The sequence below is a fragment of the Pyrgilauda ruficollis genome, unplaced genomic scaffold (genome assembly GCF_017590135.1).
Source record: "Pyrgilauda ruficollis isolate IOZ18807 unplaced genomic scaffold, ASM1759013v1 scaffold20, whole genome shotgun sequence".
NCBI lineage: Eukaryota > Metazoa > Chordata > Aves > Passeriformes > Passeridae > Pyrgilauda > Pyrgilauda ruficollis.
Window position 1 is genome coordinate 3,654,634 of NW_024519207.1, and position 21,447 is coordinate 3,676,080.

The window sequence follows — 21,447 nt, forward strand, 5'->3', positions numbered from 1 at the left end:
TAACCATTAGCAAAATATGCCAAGAAAGTATTTATTGCATGACATACCATTTTACAGTGGTCCCTATTTTCTCATCAATACATAGATGTTTTCTAAAATTTAAAATTGTACTAAATAATTTAATTTTTTTTTCTTTATTATTCTTTGTGACAGATGGGCAGGACATCTGTCAACTCTTCCTACAGCTTCTGTGTTGACAGCTGAACGGAATAATTTTCAGTGTACATAAGGTTGCTTGCAGGAAGCAAGTCTCCACTTTTGAATAGAAAAATAAGCTTTTTACAAAGTTACAGTAGCAATTTTTGGAGAAACTTCCCGTTTCAAGACTGCTGTGTAACGTTACTTCTTTCTTGACTTCAGAGAACGGGTGTCTGTCCTAAGGGAAGTTGCACGTAATTAATACTTCAAACTCTAAGCAGGAGGATTGCTAGGGGCAGTAGCATCCTTATGACTCATCACTCTGTCTGTTTCTCAGCCAGAAGAGCCATCTCCATTTAAAAAAATGTATGTTCAAAGCAAGGAAGAGCTTTAAATCCCTCAAGCTGATTTCTTTTAAGAACTGAGAAGTCAGTTCATAACTTCAGGCAATTTTAATCTCTCAGTATTGTACCTGTACTTTATTCAAAAGAAATTAAAGATATCTTACAACATTTTTGTACAATGAGTATATCTAAAGGAAATAGACAAGAGATGTGCTATAAAGAACCCTGACAAGAAAAAAAATGAGCCAACTAGTGATTTATTTAAAAGTTATATCTTAAAATTAATTGCTGATGTCTTATGACAACAGCTGGAAAAGAATCAAAATTACTTACAGATTCTAGAAAAATTAAAAATATTAACTCCTTGGTTTTGTATGTACTGTTGGGTGCTGTAATTTCATTCACTAACGACTTAGTCATTTAATCAGTCAAACTGAAAATTCAAAATTTTACCAAATCTCAATAGCCAGCCGTACAGAACTGCACCCATCTGTGCTGTTTAATACTGACAACTCTTTTTAGCCACAAAGTATGATTTTTGCCATGGAGCTACACCTATAAACGAGATTTGTGTCAGCCTAGTAGAGTAGGCACCTCTGCATTCCAAGAATTCAGTACAAACTCTGGTCAGTTGCAGAGATCTGAGACATTTCTGCACATAAATTCAATGTAACTGAGGCTATAACAGAAGTCTGTTATGAAAGCAACTGGCAAGAAGGGTTAGGGAATTTTCATTCCCTGCAATAAGTCATTACAATCTTTGCACATTTATAATAGTCTTTTGATTTTCAAGTGTATACTGCTGTCTGCAGGGAAAAAAGGCATTGTCTATTAAATGTAACTTTTGTTCATGACAGTAGTTTCATAACTGAAGCTAAGAGACTAGGCTAAGTTTTAAAATTGGTCCAATAATTACAGGAAAGCAGGTTTAAATGAGTAAGTTTTGCTGCAACTGCTTTTAAGAGAGTAAGCTTCCCTGGCTAGTGCTGATTTCCAAATGGCTGTTCATCAATATAAAGATTAACTAGATAAAACACTGAATTTTCTGTAAAAGCAAACCTTAATTGTTAGCTGCTAAACCTAGAAATGGGTCTGGAATGAGAGACAACTGTTGTGTGAAATATGGGAAAAACACTGAAACAGTTGGCATGTTCTTCTTTGGGAAAGGCAATATTTTCACATGGGCAGGGTGAGCGCTTCGTATCTTTTTTTTCTTCTACATCAAAAAAGCAGGTCTGTCCTTTAGTTTGTCACATAACATACACTTTGTTTTTACTCTAATTGGTGACTTCCCGTGTACCCCTTTAGATGATCGAGTTCTTCTGTGAAGGGATTGTAACCTTGCTCTCTTAAACAGCGCAATGCCCAGAACAATTGGTCTGCTGGAGGAAATTCATTCCATTTGACCCATTCCCAGCCTGTAGGGGAAAAAGAAAAAAAATCAGAGTAATCAGAGTATAGAGTTAAGTCAGGACCCAAGGAAACAGCAGGAAGCTGTGGCAGGAGAGGTTTAGGCTGGACGTTAGGAAAAGGTGGTGGGGCACTGAAATAGGCTCCATAGTGCAGCCTGACAGAGCTCAAGGAGTGTTTGGACAACCTCCTCAGGCATGAGGTGGGATTGCTGGGGCTGCCCCGTGCAGGGCCAGGAATGGCATTTAATGATGCTTGGGGGTCGCTTCCAACTCAAGATATTCTTTGTTTCTGTGATATAACAATTCTTCCTCTTCAAGTCCAGATGGATCATATAGAAACTACCAATACAAAGTCAGGTTCTCTGTTGCATATAGAGTCATTTTACCTGAGCAGCTTTTTTGTTTCCCAGAGAAGCTGTGGATGCCTCATCCCTGGGAGTGTTCAAGGCCAGGCTGGATGGCGCTCGGAGCCACCTGATCTAGCGGGAGGTGTCTCTGCCCGCGGCACGGCGCTTGGAACTAGATGATTACTCAACTCACCCTCGTTCTTGTCGGGCTCCTGGTTGCGCGGCTCGGCGCCCGGCTCGGCCTCTCCCTTCATGAGCACGGTGACATAGTGGTAGCGCTGGGACGCGCACACCGCGTTCACGGCCGACGCGAACCGCACGTGGCGCAGCGGCAGCGCCGCCTCCTCCAGCGTCTCCCGCGCCGCGCACTCCGCCAGGCTCTCCCTGCGGGCGGGCAAGGCAAGGGAAGGCAAGGCACGGCCGCCTCAGGGCACGGCGGAGCAAGGGAAGGGCAGGGCGGGGAGGGAGGGCACGGCGGGGCTCCTACCCGAACTCCAGGTGGCCTCCGGGGAGCTGGTAGGTGCCGGCGCCCAGCGCGCCTTTCCGCTTGCCCAGGAGGACGCAGTCGGGGTGCGCGGCGCTGGTGACCACCACCCCCACGCCGACCCCGGGCCGCCGGGGCTCAGCCGCCTGCTCGCCCATGGCAGCCCCGGGCGCTCGGGCAGGCGGGGGCGGATCCGCCAATCGGGGTTCGGGATCCCGGGTTTTGGCAGCCCTTGGCGGGGGTGTGTCCGGAGCACGCGAGATGCGCGTGGCGGTGACGTGAGCGGCGAGGAGGGTGGCGGGGCTCCAAGGCGGGCTCGGCACGGAGAGGTGCCCGGTCCTGCCGATTGCCTGCCGTCCCTGCCTCTCGACTTGTGAGGTCACCGGGAACAGAAAAGGCGTTTGTGCCAACGAGGGGCAGCTGAAAACAAGCAAGATACGACTCGGTTTTTGGAGGTCAGGGAGCCAGTCGGTCTCTTGACTGCAGATTTGTTCGGAATTTCAAAAGTGGCCCTTCTTTGGTTAGCCCAGTTTCTGGTCTGTGGAGTCTGACTCTGAAGTGTCACGCTGGAATTATTTAAACAGGAAGCTACAAACGTAGCTGAGCAGAGCTCCACAGGCAGAATAACAGTTCCTGATTGACAAAGAAGAAATAAAAGTTTCTGCTGGCAAATACTAACCTTCATTCTCACATTTTTATAAATTACAGAGATATGTAGAATACAAGATACAAGCTTTCATTTTCTTTATAAACAACTGTAAAGTTTGTCAGATTTTCCCCTTCTTCACCCTATTGATCACAACAGAGAAATAAGTTTTTTATTTGCAGACCTTTCAGATTGGTTTTGGGTTTTTGTTTGGCTGGTTTTGGATGGCTTTTTTTTGTTTGTTTGTTTGTTTGCTTTGGTTTTTATTTTTTGTTTGGTTTGGTTTTGGTTTTTGGTTTTTTTTTTTTTTTGTTTTGTTTTGTTTTGTTTGGTTTGGTTTTTTTTTTTTTTTGGGTTTTTTGTAAGGTTTTAAAATACCTATGTACAGATGATTTATTTACATATGAAGGTCACAGGGCCAAACTCTCTGAAGCTTAGCCACATTTTCTGGCATCAGCTTTTTGGGGTTTAACTGCCCAAAGTGACTCAACACAGCATCAGATGGGTCCCAGTGTTGGCATGAAGGGCATGTCAGGAGCAAATGGCTGGGTGTGCTAGAAGCAAGGCTACCCTTTGGCAGTATTTGGCCATGCTGCTTAACTGTGGTGTCAGCCCATACCCTGAATTACTGACATTGGTAGTAACAGCAATAATAACAATAATAAATAATCTTGGGCAAATTGCCAAGCTAACAAGACTTTTTGTAAACCAAGCTCATTCATTTGTACCTGTGACCCCAGTATAGCTGAGTATTCTAAGTATCCTAATCCATGAGGATATCCATTAGGAGTATCCTAATCTCGAGATGAAACACCAGACATATCAGTTATATCACTTCTGTATTTACATTTTAAGACAATGATCTTACAAAAGCCATATTAAAGATTCCTCCTCACCAACCAAGCTCATTTTGGTCCAATACATTAACACAACAAAAAGTTTTTTACCTGAACAATGAAAACATTCTACTTTCTATGTACACCATTTTCCTGTACCTTTTACCAAAAAGCATTTAGTAACAAGTCTTGAGGGTCACCCATTGTCATTCTACTGATTTATTTTTAAATGCAAAAAAAAAATAAAAATGTCCATATGGTCATTATGCTTGTTTACTATATTAGCAGGATACAATTCAATGAAAATCTTATATGAAGATGATTATGTAGAGTATAAAAAGTATGTTTTTACAAATAATATATTTTTATTTGTCAGTAGGTTAAGATTTTCTCTTCCTCTCTACCATCCTATTGATCACAACAAATACATGAAGTATTACCCTTTCACAAAACTTTAAAATGGCTAATTTTTTTTAAGGTTTTGAAATCTGGTTGTATACAGATGTTTAGATTTGTTTCAATTTTTTCACCTTACATTTGTGATCATTAATATAAATAACATTGTATGAAAAGAAGCATTTTGTTGACTGAATCTGTTCTAATTGGTTTCATTCTAGGATTTATTTAGGACATACCTATGCAGCTAGGTATTGCAGATCACGCAGATCATATTGCAGATCAAGTAAATATAGACTGGTTTTCTGAGTCTGATGGTGAACAAACATCCACTGAAGAAAGATACAGGAATAAACCAAGAACAAGAAAGTAGCAAAATCATCTGCTACAGCAGTATGTTGTAAATCTTGCAAGAGTATGATTTATATATACTCATAAACTTGTTTATTAATATTTCATCTGAGAAATGTTTTCTGTGAGCCAAAACAGTGTATTTAAACCAGCATGAGTCCAGCAGCTACTGGAAGAGAGGCAGATATTTTTCAGGCCAAATTCCTTGGTCCTTATGCTAATGCTTTTATTGATTGAAGTGTTATTGAATTGACTGTATGTCTGAGCTGATCTGGATCAAAAAACCCTATTTTTTTCATTAATTTGTTTTCTAGCATGCTGTGGGTGGCCCAGGGAGGGGACAGGACAGAGTTCAATCAGATTAAACACAGCACAAAGCTAAACCTGACTCAGCAAACTGGGAGAGAGATGACGGTTTTAGTAGGATGTGATCCCTGATTCAATTTACAGCTCAGGTACATAAGTGAGGGAGGCAGTGAGTCAGAGCAGCTGGGAACAAGAATGGTAAGACTAACCATGTTAGAGACAGGCCAGATTTATGCCAGATTAAATGATTACACAGCTGTTCCCTAAGAGGAGCACACATCGGGAAAGCAGGTTAGAAAAGCACACACTATAAAACAACTTATTGAAAAGCAGCTACACAAGCAGAAAACATCCATCTTTCTGAGAATTTCCTACACGTGGCTCCCTGGCTGTGGAATTTACTATATATTTGCATTTTCTTAGCAGAAGTATGAGCTGGGAGATGTAAGGATTATATTTAAATATTTTACTGCAAAGCTGGCATTCAGAAGCTGGGGGGAATGTGACAGCAGTGCATGACACCAAAGTCCTGCCAGCAACCTGGCTGAAACTTGAACTTGAAAGATTTTTCTTCTCTCGCATTCAAGGAGCTCGTTGTTATCCTGAACCCTGACATTGAAAATTGTTAACTATTTCCTCACTTTTATTTTAGCAGAATAATTTCCATGACGTCTCATGTTTCCATTAAATGGCTGTCTTTCACCATAAATTATTGCTTGCTGTAATATTATGGCTTCATAAACATTATTAGTGGAAATCAGGCAAAGTGTGATATGTAGTTTTTATGTTGAAATGTAAAGAACCTCTGATCACATTTACACGTGGAGAGAATAATGGTGTGTGCAAGAGCAATAGGACAAATTACAGCTGTACTACAGGTGTGCTGTCTTCATTGCTTGTTAATTATTTCTTTTCTGTGTCCAGACAGGACTGAGTCATTGGAATGAGTGAAGGTGCTGAGACAATTCTGTTTTATGTGTAGCTTTGTCATTAACATTTTAAGTAACCTTGGGCAACTCATAGGTGGGTGAAGATGGATTGTGCTTCAGCTTTGATGAAAGTTCTGGGTGTACTCAATCCCAGGAGACCCTAAATCAGAAGAATATAAAAGTGTCTATTCCTTATCCATCTAGGATAGTACCTGGAGGTCCAGAATGGGTGTCTGGAATACAATAGGCAAGAAATCATGACAGGGTTTTTGACTATGATTCTACAGCCATCTGTGGCTCAATGACTTCTCAAGGCAGAGGTGGCTTCTGGCTTCTGTGTATTTACTAACCCTCTTCTTTAACCTACCAAGACTCCTTTTAAGCCCATGTAAATTTTCATCATTTCAGCATCTGTGGCAAGGTGCTCCACAGCTTAGCTATGTGAAAGATCATTTTTTGCAAACCAAATCCTTTTCCTTCCATTGAGCCTTTCACCAGCCTTTCCTGGCTGAGAAGAGACGGTGCATTAGTGATTAATGTTCATACTGTATTCTGTAGAAAACTGCACCTTTCCAGACCTGAGAATGCACACACCAAATGCCTGTTTGCTGGGACAGATGTTAGAATCCTTGCAGGAGATACACTGGAGCACCTTCAGGGAAGGACCCTGGATTGTTTTTTCTGTATGACTGGGAGAAGTGATGGAATAACCTGTTAATATTGCAAATGGGTGCAGTGAATAGTTTCATGTTGTTAGATATGCCTGAAGGTCCCCTTAGAAACCTGCAGTTTGTCCAGAGACAACCATGATGGTACTCCTGCAGACAAGCAATGCAGAGAGAATCCAGCGTGTGTAAGACATGCAATGTAAGGCAGTGTAGACACCATGGAAGGATTATTCTCACTCTGCTTCAAAGTAAGTTTTTTTTGGTCTGAGCATGGCTACTTCATTAGCTGAACCTGTTTACTCATCTACCATACCAAAAAAGTGGGCTCTTCCATCCTGTCTTCAACTAAAAGTGTTCTGGAAAGCTCAGGGTGATTTTCTCCACAGATGCTGGGATGCTTTTTAAGCCCATGATAAATTTAATCTTGGAAAGTTCCTACCCTCTGAACTCATGGCCTTGGCAGAGGATTTCACTTTCTGACTCTGATGTTCTTGGCAAGACCCTCTCTCCTGCTGTTTTTCAACTACAAAGTATCAACCAGTGGAGCTTACAAGGTCTGGGAAATAAATCAGATTGTACCATTGTCACTGCATGGATGTGATAAATTTATAATAAAGCAAATTCATGTCCACTCATAATGCCTGAGCCTTGCAGGATGCTATATTTGGCCTCAAACAGGATGCTTGTTCGTTAAAACTTCTTGGCTCCTTCTATCTCATTTGTAATGTACCTTTCCTCTGCTTCTTTATAGTTTTAAACACAGCTTTTCAGAGAGGGCCTTGATCCTTTGCTAAAAATCTTATTCTGATTTTAGCAAGAAATCTCATAATTTTAAACTTTGAATAGGATGAAATCTTTTCCTGGAGATTTAGCAAAACCTCTGGATATCTGCTGGAATCCTACAGCGCATTCCTTGTGCAGTCTCTTCAATCGTAGGTCAGATATTAAACAAGGCTGAGCCTATACAAACCTGAATTTATATTGGACTCAGTAGGAATTTGTCTGGTTGTAGCCAAGAGTATTATCTTTTCTTGTGTGTCTAAAAAAATAAAGAAAAGGTGAATGTGTCATTTCCATAAAATTTTGAGTTGGGCTTACAAGCACCTTGTGCTGACAGTCAGAGCCAGGCGGTGGCACTGGTGATCAGACAGAAATCCAGGCATGTTTACAGTCCACCCCAGTTAGGCGAGTTTTCACAGCCAAGAGGAAAACAGACAATAAAACATTCAGATAATTAAAGTTCTCCATACAGCTGTGTATCAGACTCTAGATAGTGGCAGCAGCTGCCTCAGTCTTTCTAAAAGTCCTTCAATATTGTCACCCATGTGACATTTCTTCTTTTGATGTATAAAGTAAAAATCGTCTTAATTTTGAAACTGGAAGGATAAGTCACTCCTAGTGAGGAGAAGATACAGTAGTAGTTGTAATCTGAATGTCTTACAGTCATTTGCTAAGGCAAGAATTAATCATAAGCCCAGAGACAGTTGTCCAATTTCCTTCCAGTAGCAAGCAACTGAGGCAGGATATAAGTCTGGTTTCCTGACATGCAGCCAGTACTTATCTCTGAACAGTAGCTTTGGGCTTTTAAGGTTAAGGTTTAAAGTTTTGCCAAGATCCATTGCTCCTCTTGTAAACATTGTTGCAAATCCTTTCCAGGGTGGAGGTCATTTTGGGGAGTCTCCTGGAGTTAGGAGATTTCTTTGTATGTGGAAATGGCATCCATGTACTGTCCTGTGCAGTATGGAACTGTGCAGGTCCTGTGACTAGTGAAGAGCCACTGTGTGTACGGAGGGCAGAAAGAGCACAGAGTTCAAGTGCTTGTTCTTCCTTTCCCCTTGGCTGGAATAAATATTTTATCAGCTGTGGTGGGAAATCTTGGATGGTCTATCAGAATTTTGCAGCTGCTTACAGTTTCAGTGACACGTACTCCTACCTTGTGTGTCTGCGCCCAGAGGCGCAGAGCTGAGCACGCTGCAGAGCTCACTGCAGTGCTAACAGGTGACAATAACACCAGGTCAGCGGAGGACCAGGAGCAAAATAACTGAACCAGAATGACTCCGTCTTTTGCAATACTCATCCAAGGAGAAGTTATGACAATGCATTTTCAGTTTCAGAATAAAAAGAGGCAACTCATCCAGTTATTTATTGGCTAACTCAAGTGACAAAACTCAAGTAGAATCACAGCTCTGACATGGCTTTCTTTCACATCAGATCTTGCTTTGATGTTCATAATGTATGGAAGTAACTGTATTTTTCCTTATTATGGGCAGAGGACGTTCTTATTCCAATTTCCCAGGCCAATGCTATTTTCCTAATTACCATTTTGTTTTAAAGGAAAAAGCTTTGCTTGCTAGTGAATCACAAGTTCTGGTCACTAGTTTCTGCAGGGACGCCTGTCCCCTGCTTCAGTTCCTTAGTGACCTGAGTCGAGGCCACCAAAGTCAAAGTACAGACACTGAATCGCAGTGGGGGAGGCACAGCATGGAGCTGTGCGAGGCAGAAATGGGGGCTGTGGCATGGGGAAGGGGCTGCAAAGTATCTGGAAATACTAGTCCTCATTTCAGTCATAGAACCACTGAATGGTTTGGGTTGGAAAGGACCTTAAAGATTGTCTAATTCCAACCCACCTGCCATGGGCAGGGACACCTTCCACTAGACCAGCTTGCTCAAAGCCCCATCCAGGCTGGCCTGGAACACTGTCAGGGATGGGGCATGCACAGCTTCTCTGAGAAACCTGTTCCACTGCCTCCCACCCTCACAACACAGAACTCCTTCCTTCCCTCTTTCACTTTAAAACCATTCCCCCTTGTCTTAAGCAAGAATAATTGTGTTTACGTTGCTGCACGGAAACACCCTGAAATACAAAACCAAAAAAAGTAATCCTCTGGAGTGAAAACACTGTAAGTTCTTCTATTGGGAAGCTGAACAGGGAGAGTGTGGGCGTGGCGTAAGGGAGCTGTGCCTCTTTCCTCCCTTTTAACAGGTGGTGGCAACCGAGGCCGACATGGTCGGAAGGTTGTGGGTGGATTACAGCCCATTTAGGATCCTTGCCAAGCAAAAAAACCCTTTATTAAAACCAAAATTGTGGAAAGAACGAGACGCCGGGAGCCGCCCCTCAGAGCCGCTCCTCCGCGGCGCCGGGCGGGCGTCACTGTGGGGGCGGGGCCGCGCCAGGCGCTTCCTGGCCCCGCCCCGGCCCGCGAGCGGCGCGTGCGCGCTGCCGGGGGCACCCGAGGGCGGAGGGGCTCAGCCATGGCGGCCTCCATGATCTGCAGCCGGGTGGCGGCCGGGCTGAGGGGCAGCGGCCTCCGCGCCTCGCTGGGTTCCACCGCGGGGAAGGTAGCGGCCGCTCGGGAGCGGGGGTGGGCTGGGCCGGGGCTGAAGCTGGGCCGGGCCGGCTGGGGTCGCGGTCACTCCCTTCGGAGCGCCGGGAGAGGAGCGTCCGTCGGCGCACTCCCGCCGCCGCCTGCCCTGCCCTGCGGCGGGGCTGGCAGCCCGGCGCTCACCTTTGGTGTGCGGCCCGCCGCAGCCGCTGTTCTTGCTTGTGGCAAGTCTTCCCTGCGTGGTTCCTTTTCCCTTCATTTTCAGCGCCCCCGTCCCCTGTCTTGCTTGGAATTCTCCGTGTTTCCATGTCCGCCGTCACCTTGCTCGTAGGAGGGGTCGGGCTGTGCTAGTTAAACTCTTCTTCCAGCTCGCATCTCGCCAGCCTGTGCTCTCGGTTCCTGTGGATGCCATTCGGGGATGCGGGCTTGTTTTTGGCTGCAGCGCCCGTGGGAAGCGGTGACACGAAGGCGCTCGGGAGGCTGCGGTGTGTGACACGGTGTGTGACACGGTGTGTGACGCTCGCTGCCACCCTCTCCTCCTGCCACGTACTGGGGAAGGTCGCCGTGAGTGCCCCTCTCGAGTTACACGCAGCCTCCCGGGGCCGGCGGGTCGCTCAGCGCCTCTCCCTTGGAGTCGTGCCAAGGAGAGGACGTCCTGCTTGGAGAAGGAATCCCTTGGAGGCTAGGGCCTAGGGATTCGCTAGCTTGGAATGCTGTAGTAAAGCTCATGTGTCGTCTGCTTGTTTCCTTTATTTGAAGTGAAATGAAGCCTTAAAAATCTAGCTTGTTAGAAACTTCCTAGTTCAGGCTGATTTTTGCAGTGCTTGTGCCAGTGGTTCGTACTAAAAAAATAAAAATAAAAGTAAAAGTTTTGTATGTAAGTTTTGTTTGTAATCTTTTTATCGTGAGTCTTTTGGTGATCATCCATGTTCATGGATTACTGAATTCAGTAGATTTCTTGCTTTGTTTGTGTATAAAATTAAGGTCTTAATTACCTATAGTGAAATACAAAAAATGCAGCAAACTTTTTTTTGTGTTTGTTGTTGTTGATCTTTATGTTACAGTCCTTGTCAGTGCTAGTAGTTTCACCAGCTCTTTCCTCCTGCCCAATAAAACCTCACAAAATCAAATACCAGACCTGATATGAATGACTAATGTGGAAGGGTAGGATTAAATGTTCAGGTGTTTGCACTGGAACACTAAATTATGCTTGTTTAATATGTAGACTGGTTTTTTTAACCTAAACAAAGAGGGTAGTCTTTCACAACAGTCACATTCTTCTTTTTGTTTTCTTTTTTTTTTTTTTTTTTTTTTTTTTTTTCAGGTGCTTGCTGGAAGTCCAGGAATACTCAACAATCATGGGTTTCAAGTGCAACAACAGCAACAGAGGAGGCTGTCACTCCATGAATACCTGAGCATGGGACTGTTGAAGGAGGCTGGCATTTCTGTTCCACATGGAGTGGTTGCCAATACACCAGATGAAGCTTACAAAATAGCAAAAGAAATAGGTATACTATTAAAGAGAACATGTACTAATAGGCATGGGAGTGATACAAGGTGTTCTGGCTTTCTTGGTAAGATGTTGCTTGGAGTTCTGAATATACCTTCTCCTTAAGAGAGCCTTCCCTGTGAAACAACCTTCTTGTTAAGAAGGAGTAGGTCAAGTATAAATTCTATTAGCTTAGAGTAATATAACTGCTTAAACTTCTTTGTCATGAGTAATAGACTTGGTGCAAATCCTAGATTTCTTTCTACTTTCAGCAAGGTTAGAGGCAGTCTTGTGTGAAGAGTTTCAGTGATGGTGACAAGGTTTCATGTAGAACAGAAGATGCAAACCATACTTCTCTTTAGGCTGCAAGAGAAGAGTAAAATCCTGTTCCTTTGTGAGTGCCCTTTTCTGGCAGAATGCAGCTACTTCACACAGGAGGGGAGGACTTTGATGACTTGTAGTTGTATGCTAAATTCCTGACTTGTTGATGAAAAAGTATCCAGTCTCATTTGCCAGGTGCTTAAATACTTAATTTAGAATTGAGCTTTAATTTTGGACTTTATTTTGCCTATTAATTTGCCACTTTAACTATGATGTGTCCTTATAAAATCTTGTTTAATTTGGATTTAATATGGAAGTCAGCTTCTATTGTGTCAGGTGTTAGAAGGTGGTGTTTTTTTGGTTGATTGGTTTGTGTGGGCTGTTTTCTTAATTTAAAGTCTGGGATTTTTTTTTTCATCCCTGGAAAAGTATATTAGGCTTGTCACAAAGTTTTAGTGAAGGACATTGGTTGTCATATTCCTTTCTCCTATGCAAATGCTCAAATCTCTATTCACCTCCAAAGGTATACATTCACAGTGATTCCTGAGGTTATAGGTGTTGTTGGATTCATTTCACTTTGATATGGAGATTTAGTGTGAGAAACGAGATCTGAAAAAACTGATAATTTTTCTTCTAGAGCGAGTTAAGCTGCTTTGTAAGGTAGAAAATAATTGAAAAGCTGCTTTTCCTTCAGGCATGATGTCCCAGAAATTCAGGTATTGTCAGATAGCTTCTTTATCTTGTTTCCGTTAGAGAGTAAATTATAATTATTTAATTATTTCAAAATTATAATAATTTCATTAATATGAAAGGAAGTTGCTAAAATACTTCTGAGAATGGTTGAAACTTCAGAACCTTACCTTCTGTTAAGGGTGAGTTTGTAGCATGATCAAAACTTCCCAAATGAGGCATACCCCTTTTCTCTACTTTAAAGTCTGTGCAGATATTGCTGGAGGAAAATTGTCTGTGGCTCTCTAATCAGCAGCCTGGAAACTCGTAGGTCAGGATTCCTTTGTTTTTTTCTTGCTCAGAGAAGGCTCCTCCAGCAGTGTGGGTATGGATCTGGCTGCTGGTTTATAGCTCTGTGTCATCCCTGTGACATCATAGGTATGCCTTCTATCTGGAGTGTGGGACTCTGGGCAGTTTCTTGGGGATTAAAAGAGGGAAGAGTTGGCTTCCTTTAGCAGAGGAATTCAGGGCTTCTGGTTGTCAGCCAAATACTGTGCTGGAGTTGGTGTGTAGTTGATGCTGTGGCTTTCTTTGGTACTTGAGGTGAGGAAGGGAAGACTTCCTGAAAGGAGAACACACACTGAAGGAGCTTGAGGTTTTGAGGCATTGCTCAAAGAAGTCCAGAACTCATTCTGAGTGGTGAAATACTATTCATTGCTCCAGTGTTTTGGATTTCTTTGTTTTTGTAGGCATTTAGCTGCTAGCTTTCATTTAGTACTTTAAAAAAGAAGTCAGCAAAACACAAACCAAACCAATCTCTATCAGAATGAAAAAAATCACATCCATGCATTGTTGATGTTTGTTGTGTGGAAGTAGTTGCCAGTAGATAGGAATTTTTTTTTTTCTTTTTATATGCTAAACTGTTTAATCAAATGTCTGTCTAGACCATTACAAAGACAGTTGGTAATACTCTTTGCTCTGTTTCCCTAGTGCCGATCCACATGTTCCTGGTAAATTTACACAGAGCAGATTTCTGACTAAAGGTTGAGTTAGGCATTGGATTTCTTCCCTTTTGCAAATACTTCACTTAGAAATGGGTAAATTTTTATCCCAATGTATAGCAAATGCAAATTTCTCATTAACAGAGATTATCATAGGTTAGCTGTGGCTGTTACATAATCGTCTCACTTAAATTTTGAAAAACAAATGAGCTGCGTAAGGTCTGTTCCAAAGCTTTGATAAGACACTGCAGCATGACTTGATTGCCTTGAAGTTTATGGTTTGCTCTTAGCTGTGTGTGCATTCCAGCTAGCACTGTGACCAGTTCTGATTGAGAAGCTGATATGTGTGTTATCAAGAGCATGACTAATGAACCTAAAGACTGCTTAGTGAACAGATGCTTGGTCAGTGTAAGGGCAGGTAGCTCAGCAGAACACACTATTTGAAATGAACATTGCTGTTTGTTAACAGACACTTCATAGGTGCAATGTATTGCAAAACTCAAGTTTTGATGCTTCCCGATCCCCTCCTCTGGTAACACTTGAGTGAAAGGCAGTGACATATTGTGTGCTTGTCTGGGGTTATTTAATATCATATATTTTGATTCATGATGATTTGAGAAGTAACACTTTTTAAGACATTAGTATCTTGAAGCAGCTTTTGTGTGCTGGTGGTTTTGTTTGGTTTTCAGGTAATGAATCCCACAGTTTTATGTGCATGGCAGACTGTCAAATTTTAGTAAAATATAAAGCTGTATAAAATAGGAGGTGTTCAGAGAGTGAGTGCAAAACATTTCACCTTTCTACATCAGAGTTCTTGAAAGGAGACTGAAAGGTCCTGGAACAGAGTCTGCTACTTTTGCTGTTGCAGTTTAAGAGGTCCAGTGCAGCTCCATGTCCGTGTGGTTCATAAAGAATGTTCTGTTTTGGTATGCTTTCTACAGAATAGCTACAGTAATTGGTTTGGCTGTATTCCTGCTGACAGTTATGTGATTAATAGATGATTTTTTTCAGACCTTCTAGATTTTTTCAATGTTACTAACATCTTTTAAGTACTTTTCAGTGTTATTTATTTTTCTGTCTGTTGCTTAAACATACAACTTGTATCTGTTAAAAAAACTTTAATGAGTAATGTGTGAACTGGGGTAGATTTAAAAATATAATTTTTGATCCCAGGTTTGATTTAGTCAGAAATCAAAGCTTAGTACAATGTGTGCAATTATTTTCTAGGTAAAGTGCTAGCTTTTTCTTTATTAGCTCTTCAAAAAACATATTCCAGGCACTGTGGCAAAAAGCTGGGATGGTTTCTCCTTAGTGTATGCCACACCCACCTTTGCGGTCTGATTTAAGTTTTTGGGGTTTTCTAGTCTATGTCATAGTGAAAACTCATGTCTGTCATACTTTTATTTATGGTATTTTTTTCGTTGCCGTTATCAGTTTTCACTATTGGTCAATTATCTGTCTATGTTCCTGATGTCTTTTAGGCTGTCTGAAGCTCCAGAGCATTTATTCAATTGCTCTAGGATATAGATGATGATCTAATATGGCAAACTTAAGCAGAAATCCCCCAGGTGTTAAAAAAGTCATGCAATTATGTTCCTAATTTAGATAAACAGCAGTAGTTTAGAAACCAAACATTTACTTACATTCTGGAAAATGTTATTTTTTTTGGCTGAATCTTACATTTTGCTTCAGCCTGTGCTTTCTTCTGTAGCACTTCACTCCTTTGAAGTTAAAATACCAAAACATATTGTTGATGATAATTCACTAATTAAAATAGACTTGTGTGACCAGCACATTCAAATTTTGACCTCTGTATTTTAATTGCTCGACTTAAGCTGTTGGCAAAACCAAACCTGTCTTGTGAGCTGATAATGAACTTGATGCAGCTGATTAATTCAGGAAGTATTTGTGTAGAAGATATTTTGTAATAGCAAAACATCTTGTTCAGTCTCCTGACTGGTATGGTCCTTTCAGTGAAAGTACGATGATTCCTGGCACATAATTATTTTATTAGTTATAGTTTTGACTTGTATGCAGTGAGTATTTTAACACTCAAAAGTTTCAAATGCTGAAAAAAACTTGATTTTGAGTTAAAATTCCCAATAGCTATACTTACTAATGAAATGCAGTGTGCTCTGAAGAGATTCTCTGCTCTGTTGACAGAATTAGGGTCAGAATATTATTTATATTGATACTCCTGTTGTTCGTTACAAACCCATCTTTTCCTGATGCCAGTAAATACACCTGTATTGTTTAAACTTATTTTTTTTTGTATCTGTGCAAAAAGAAAAAAAAATCAGCTTGTGTTATAAATGGAGAGTTACCTTTTCTGGTGCAAGAACTTTGAAATACAGACTGCAGCAAAAGTTACAGGTCTGTGTCTCTCCTAGGATAAGTTTGCAGTTGAATGGTAGTTGAGAACTTGATTGGCACTTGAGTTACTAACCTGTCACTGCCCTTTACTGTTGTCTGTCTTGTCAGAAGAGATTAGGCTTGCATGGTTCTGAAGGTGTCTGTAATATGTGGAAAGCAGTACCTCTGTTACAGATAGTATTGGGCAGAGAAGTAGCAATTAATGCGATTTGACAAAAGTCAAAATGAAAACTTGTAAAGCAGAACATTTTAATCAGGCCTGTCTGTTGTAATCATTGGACTTTCCACTTGCACAGGAAACTGCAGATACAGTGGAACAATGACCCTTCTTGCCTCTTAATAAGCTTATTAGAAGATTGTATTTTACATGGATGTCTTTCTGCTTGCCTGAATGCATTGATCTTTCTCCCAGTTTGAAAGCTTAAATTATAGAATCAGAAATGATTCCTTGCAAAAAATAAATATTAGCATTGATCGAAGTGAAGATGGTTTTGTTTGCTAACTGTGTAGCTCTTTCACTGTCTAGTTCATAAATGATTGTTGAAGGTGATAACTGTAGTGTTAGTAAATATATAGATTTTTGTTGTCCTGAACAGATTAATGCTAAGTCAGTGTTCTGATTTCAGACACCTGTTCTCAGTGGTATCTACTCTTAATTTTCTAAGCATTTCCTAGTGTTCTCAGGCTTTTGTACTTACATGTGCTTTTAGGGCTGCCTGCCATTAACATGGAAATGTGATGCTTACCAAATACTTGTTCAGAGATTCCTGCATTGGCCTTTAGCATGCTTGCCCACATGAGTTGTACTGGTGTTCCAGTGCCTTGTGTTAAGGCTTTACAATTTGTTACTGCTGCTGAAAGCTGAAGTCCTGCTCACTGAAGTTCTGTGTGTGTGCCTGTCACATGGTGCACAAGTCTGCAGAAGCACTGTCTGTCTGCTGGATGAGCTTTCGTCTTCAGGGAATCGCTGTTCTGGTATGCTTCAAGGCATGATAGCACAAGTGCTTCCACTGGCACAAGAAGCGAGGCTGGAGTGAAAAGCTGAGGGTGGAAGCAGGATGGGACTTCTGTGGTGGTGTGTTTGCTGGCATGTGTTTGCTGGGTTGTCTGCTCCAGGGCAGAAACTGCTATTTTCCATTGAAGCACAAGCCTAGCAGTATTTCAAAGCCACCTAAGCAAAAAACAAGGGCACAACTGTTGATACTGGGTAGAGAGCTATGGTAGCTGCTGGTTTCCAGATTTTTTTATTGGGTTATTGTGTATCAGCAGTTCTTTGTTGTGTCAGATTGTGTGACAGTGCTGCTGCTGGAGCACTGCAGATGAGGTGTGTGACCAAACAAACACTTCCTCTTGTTTTAGAGTAATTTTCAATAGGAGCTGTGGGATAAAACGTTTATTGAACAGTGAACTTTCTGCATGATGGATTATGGTTTTCTTGGGATGTACTGTCTTAAGTTTGTTTCAGGTACATCTGTGCAGCTTAATTGCTTGTAAACATAGCTGCTCAAATAAACCTTGAACTTGTTTATGCAATCAAGCAGCTAGTTTGCAGTGCTAGAGGAAAACAATTTACAGATCATTAGTAATCTGCGCATTTAATGACTCAGTTGTTGCATAAGGATTAGTCCAATGATGTTACAGCCAAAACTGATTGTGAAAAATTAAAAGTTGTTTTTCTCACCCTCTTTTGGATGTCTGTATCTTGCCAAAATATTATAATGCATCATAGTAACAACATTTTAAAGAAATATCTTCCAGGATCAGGGTAGTGGTGCATGTAGCCTACTACTCTGCCTAAGCACAAAAGAACATTGCCCTATTTAGGGCAATTCTTAGCCTCCCTATTTTCTGCAGTCCATTACTCCTCATTTCCACTCAGCATTCATATTTTTTGTCTGAAGAGTATCAGAGAGAATACCTCTGCCCAGTTCCTTTTGACTCTTCTATTCTTCCTTCATATCTCTTGGCAGACTTTCTTATATTTTGTGTAAGGAAGGGTCTTTTTTTCTTGGCACTTTTTAAAAACTGCCTTGGTAGATGGCCATTGTTTTTGTCTGGTGTAGAGCAGAAGCCAGAATGAATGATGTACATGTAGTCATGTGTTCTTGCTCTGTCCATCACAGGTATGGCTGAAGACCATAATCATGTTCTTGCTTTCTTCTCCTTTGATATATTTAAGGATGTGCTAAGCTCATTTCTTGTAAGGGAATCTCTTAATTTAAGAGATCATCTTAGTTACCAATTTACTTTTATGCCCAGAGTTAAACATGTTCCAGCTGAGATCTTACTTTAGTTGGGATCTCATTTGACTTGTTCAGATTCTGGTGTTTGTTGCTAAGAGGAATAATTTACGAAGAAGGTGCATGTGGGTGAACGTCATGGCTCCTCTGAAAACTTCTCTGTAGCTGCAACTTTTTATCTTATGAACTTAGTGTAGGAAATAGAAAACAAGCTTTGTACTTAAAGTAATTGCATAAAAGTTGTCTTGTGTGACTTCTATAAAGTATGTTAACTTGGTTGCCTGTAAATAATAGTTATCTTCAGGAGCTGAATTAAATATTAGAATGATAAACTGTAGTAAATCAGTATATACTTGTGTGTTTATAACCTTTATGCCTATTTTGCAGAAGACCTTTAAAATCATGTGTGAATTCAAGATCTCTTGTTAGGTAGACATTCAAGAAGTAAAATCAACAGATAGCTAACTGAGAGGAGTGATTTGAGTCTTCTGCTTCCAGCCACTCTAGCTTGTGATACAGTTTGAGTTTAGTTTCACTTCTCCAGGGCTAAAAATAGGAACCAACACAACTTTTGTGTCTGTCATAACCTTCCTTAGTTTATGTAGTGGCTAGTTTTGCTTGAGTACTATAGTTTTTCTTAAGCATTTCCATGGTTCCCTTAACAGCCAAAGGAACAGCAAGTTCTTTTTTGGCTTGGAAAGGTCGGATTGGCTCAGCTGATGGTGGCATGACAAAAAATGGGATGTGCTGAACAGATGTCAGTGGGGCAGTTCTTAACATCTGCAGTCTAGCTGCTGTCTATACTCTGTGTAAGCAAACTTGAGTAATAACTCTGAACTTCAGGTTTTTTCTTTTGTCACCCTAAGTGACTTGATGAACTATTTTTCTTTGCTTTTTTGTCCATCAATGACAGTTCAGAGTTTCCCTGTTGATTTTTGTTACGTTGTCACGCTTTACTTTTTAAACTCAAATACCCAGTTTCTGCTACCTAGAAGAATATTTTGTAAAGGATTTTTAAACAGTTAAAGCCACTAAAGGGCTTACTAACTAAAGGGCTGACTTTGCCTACTCTTGGAAGAATAGTGGGTTTGTTTAGGCCTCTGACTTCTGCAAAGCACTCAAGCTTATGCCTTAGTGCTGTGCTGGATGGAAGCCAGAGTGGACCTGGCAAGCTGACTTGGGTAAGTGCTATAGTTACATATCATTGCTGGGAAGGTAATGGTTTACAGGTACACGGTATTTGTAGTTGTTTGAGGAAAACCTTGCATATGGTGTGTCAGATATTCCATTTCATCTTGTTAATAATCTGTGAGGTGCTAACTATTTCTTACTGGGTGCTTAATCATCCGTGACTCCAACACGTATTAAAGATGATCAGAACACCAGCATTTCTGGATGCTAACTCACCAAAGTTTGCTCACAGAACAGCCTAAAGCTGCAAATTGTGGATTATTTGAGATTTTTTGAACAACCTGTGTGAATTGCAATACAGTCTTTGATTCACATGTGTGTGTTTTGAATGGTGGGTGTGGAGAAATGGGGATAAAATTAAAGCAGCCTTTGTTATTCTGCCTGAAGCATTTTGTTTTATAGTCATAGATGACAAATTTTTTGGGTTTTCTTTTGTTCTAGGTTCAAAGGATCTTGTGGTAAAAGCACAGGTCTTAGCTGGTGGTAGAGGAAAAGGAACATTTGAAGGTGGCCTCAAAGGAGGAGTGAAAATAGTTTTTTCGTAAGTTCTTTCTAAATTATCCAACCAAGTGGAAAAACTTCAACATTTCACATTATGGATTGAACCTATTTCTTTCTTTAAAACCAGGGTTTTAATTATTAACCTTAAAATAACAAAAATTAGATAAGACTTTTTTAATGCTGCTTCTGTTTTTACAGCAGTTTCTTTGTCACATTCTGAGCTTCTTTTATTCTAGTCCAGAAGAAGCAAAAGCTGTCTCCTCCCAAATGATTGGAAAGAAGTTGTTTACCAAGCAGACAGGAGAGAAGGGCAGGATATGCAATCAAGTATTTATCTGTGAACGCAGATATCCCAGGAGAGAATACTATTTTGCAATAACAATGGAAAGGTCTTTTCAAGTGAGTAACATTAGAAATAGAAGCAAGCTAATTAACTTGTTACAGCTGAATTAAAAAAAAAATCAACAGAACTGTTTACTGTTCACTTGCTTTTGAAAATCAGACGTATCCAAGTTAAGTTTTGTTTTTCAGTATATCTGACTATAAGATTGACTTTGTTTTTAAATGCTGTAAAGATGTAATGCTACAATTTGTATTTACAGAATAATAAATGAGTATTGGTAGCTCCAACTGAAGTTCAGAGTCACATGGCCAAGGGGGAGATGGGTAGAATAAGGGAGTAATTTTCATTTTGGTTTTAATTTGCATTTGCCATTTTAATTTGGATTATGCAATTTAGTTTAAAAACACAGCTATATGTGTGCATGTGCATTTACACCCTATTTTTAAGTGTCAGACAAGATAAGTGACAATGTTGTGGGAGAGCAAATGGTCCTGCATGAATCCAGCATCCTTTTTCTCCAGCGTGTGAAGGTTCCCAGAGGTGCACTGGTGTGTCCCTTGATTTTGAGAGTGCTAGTAGCTTTCTTATACTAATACTTTTCAGGAAATGGGTAAGAAGATTTGGGTCTAGATGTCTGTCTTCATATCTTTCAGGAAAATGAAAGCCAGTCTTTTCTGTGTGTTTGAGCTGTTTGTGTGGATATGTAGTTTTTTAGGCTACAATTCAAATGTGGTTGCTGAAATGTGTCAGTGTTTTCTGACAGACAAGTGTTCTGTTTGGAGCATAGAACATGAATTGGTAAGTAACTTTAATGAAGCTAGGATTTGGAACAGATCTTGCAGCTTTATTTGCTGAAGCTTAGAAAAACTGGGTTTTGTCTGTTCAGACGCTTAAGAGTTTGCAGAGGCGCTGGTTTTGGTAATTAGGGGATATTTCAACATGAGTGAAATAATTTTCTGTGAAGGAATGAGAAAACTAGTCTTACTCTTAATTTTTTTTTTTGGTGGCTGTATTAGGAAGTATTTGTTCCTTTTTCTTCCTCCGTAGTGTTCTTTTTGATAGGAAAGTATCAGTTGAGTTGAATTATGTGGCTTGGGCACCTCCACTGTGACGTGGCTGCAATAGAGCAAGGGAGATTC

General features: G+C 40.8%; 2 protein-coding genes across 2 annotated transcripts in view; one reads left to right on the forward strand and one right to left on the reverse strand.

Moving 5' to 3' along the window:
* NUDT15 (nudix hydrolase 15) lies at window positions 1-11,009 on the reverse strand. Its single transcript, XM_041467091.1, has 4 exons — window positions 10,364-11,009; window positions 2,729-3,145; window positions 2,435-2,625; window positions 1-1,900 (listed from the first exon to the last, which is right to left on the reverse strand). The coding sequence occupies exons 1-4, from the start codon at window positions 10,486-10,488 to the stop codon at window positions 1,755-1,757; spliced, it is 879 nt and encodes a 292-aa protein (XP_041323025.1). The 5' UTR covers window positions 10,489-11,009; the 3' UTR covers window positions 1-1,754.
* SUCLA2 (succinate-CoA ligase ADP-forming subunit beta) overlaps window positions 10,041-21,447 on the forward strand; it is a 20,128-nt gene continuing 8,721 nt past the window's right edge. Inside the window, exons 1-4 of the mRNA XM_041467090.1 lie at window positions 10,041-10,196; window positions 11,505-11,688; window positions 19,906-20,005; window positions 20,202-20,364. Coding sequence (XP_041323024.1) covers window positions 10,110-10,196; window positions 11,505-11,688; window positions 19,906-20,005; window positions 20,202-20,364 — 534 coding nt within the window. The 5' untranslated portion in view covers window positions 10,041-10,109. The remainder of the gene's footprint in view (window positions 10,197-11,504; window positions 11,689-19,905; window positions 20,006-20,201; window positions 20,365-21,447) is intronic.

Excerpts from the sequence above, each read along its gene's own strand:
- NUDT15 (XM_041467091.1), bottom strand. The coding sequence starts at position 10,488 with ATGGAAACACGGAGAATTCCAAGCAAGACAGGGGACGGGGGCGCTGAA. Across the intron at positions 3,146-10,363 it reads CGGCGGGCCGCACACCAAAG|CTGCCCCTCGTTGGCACAAA; the intron begins GTGAGCGCCGGG and ends GCTTGTTTTCAG. Across the intron at positions 1,901-2,434 it reads GGAGCCCGACAAGAACGAGG|GCTGGGAATGGGTCAAATGG; the intron begins GTGAGTTGAGTA and ends TTTCCCCTACAG.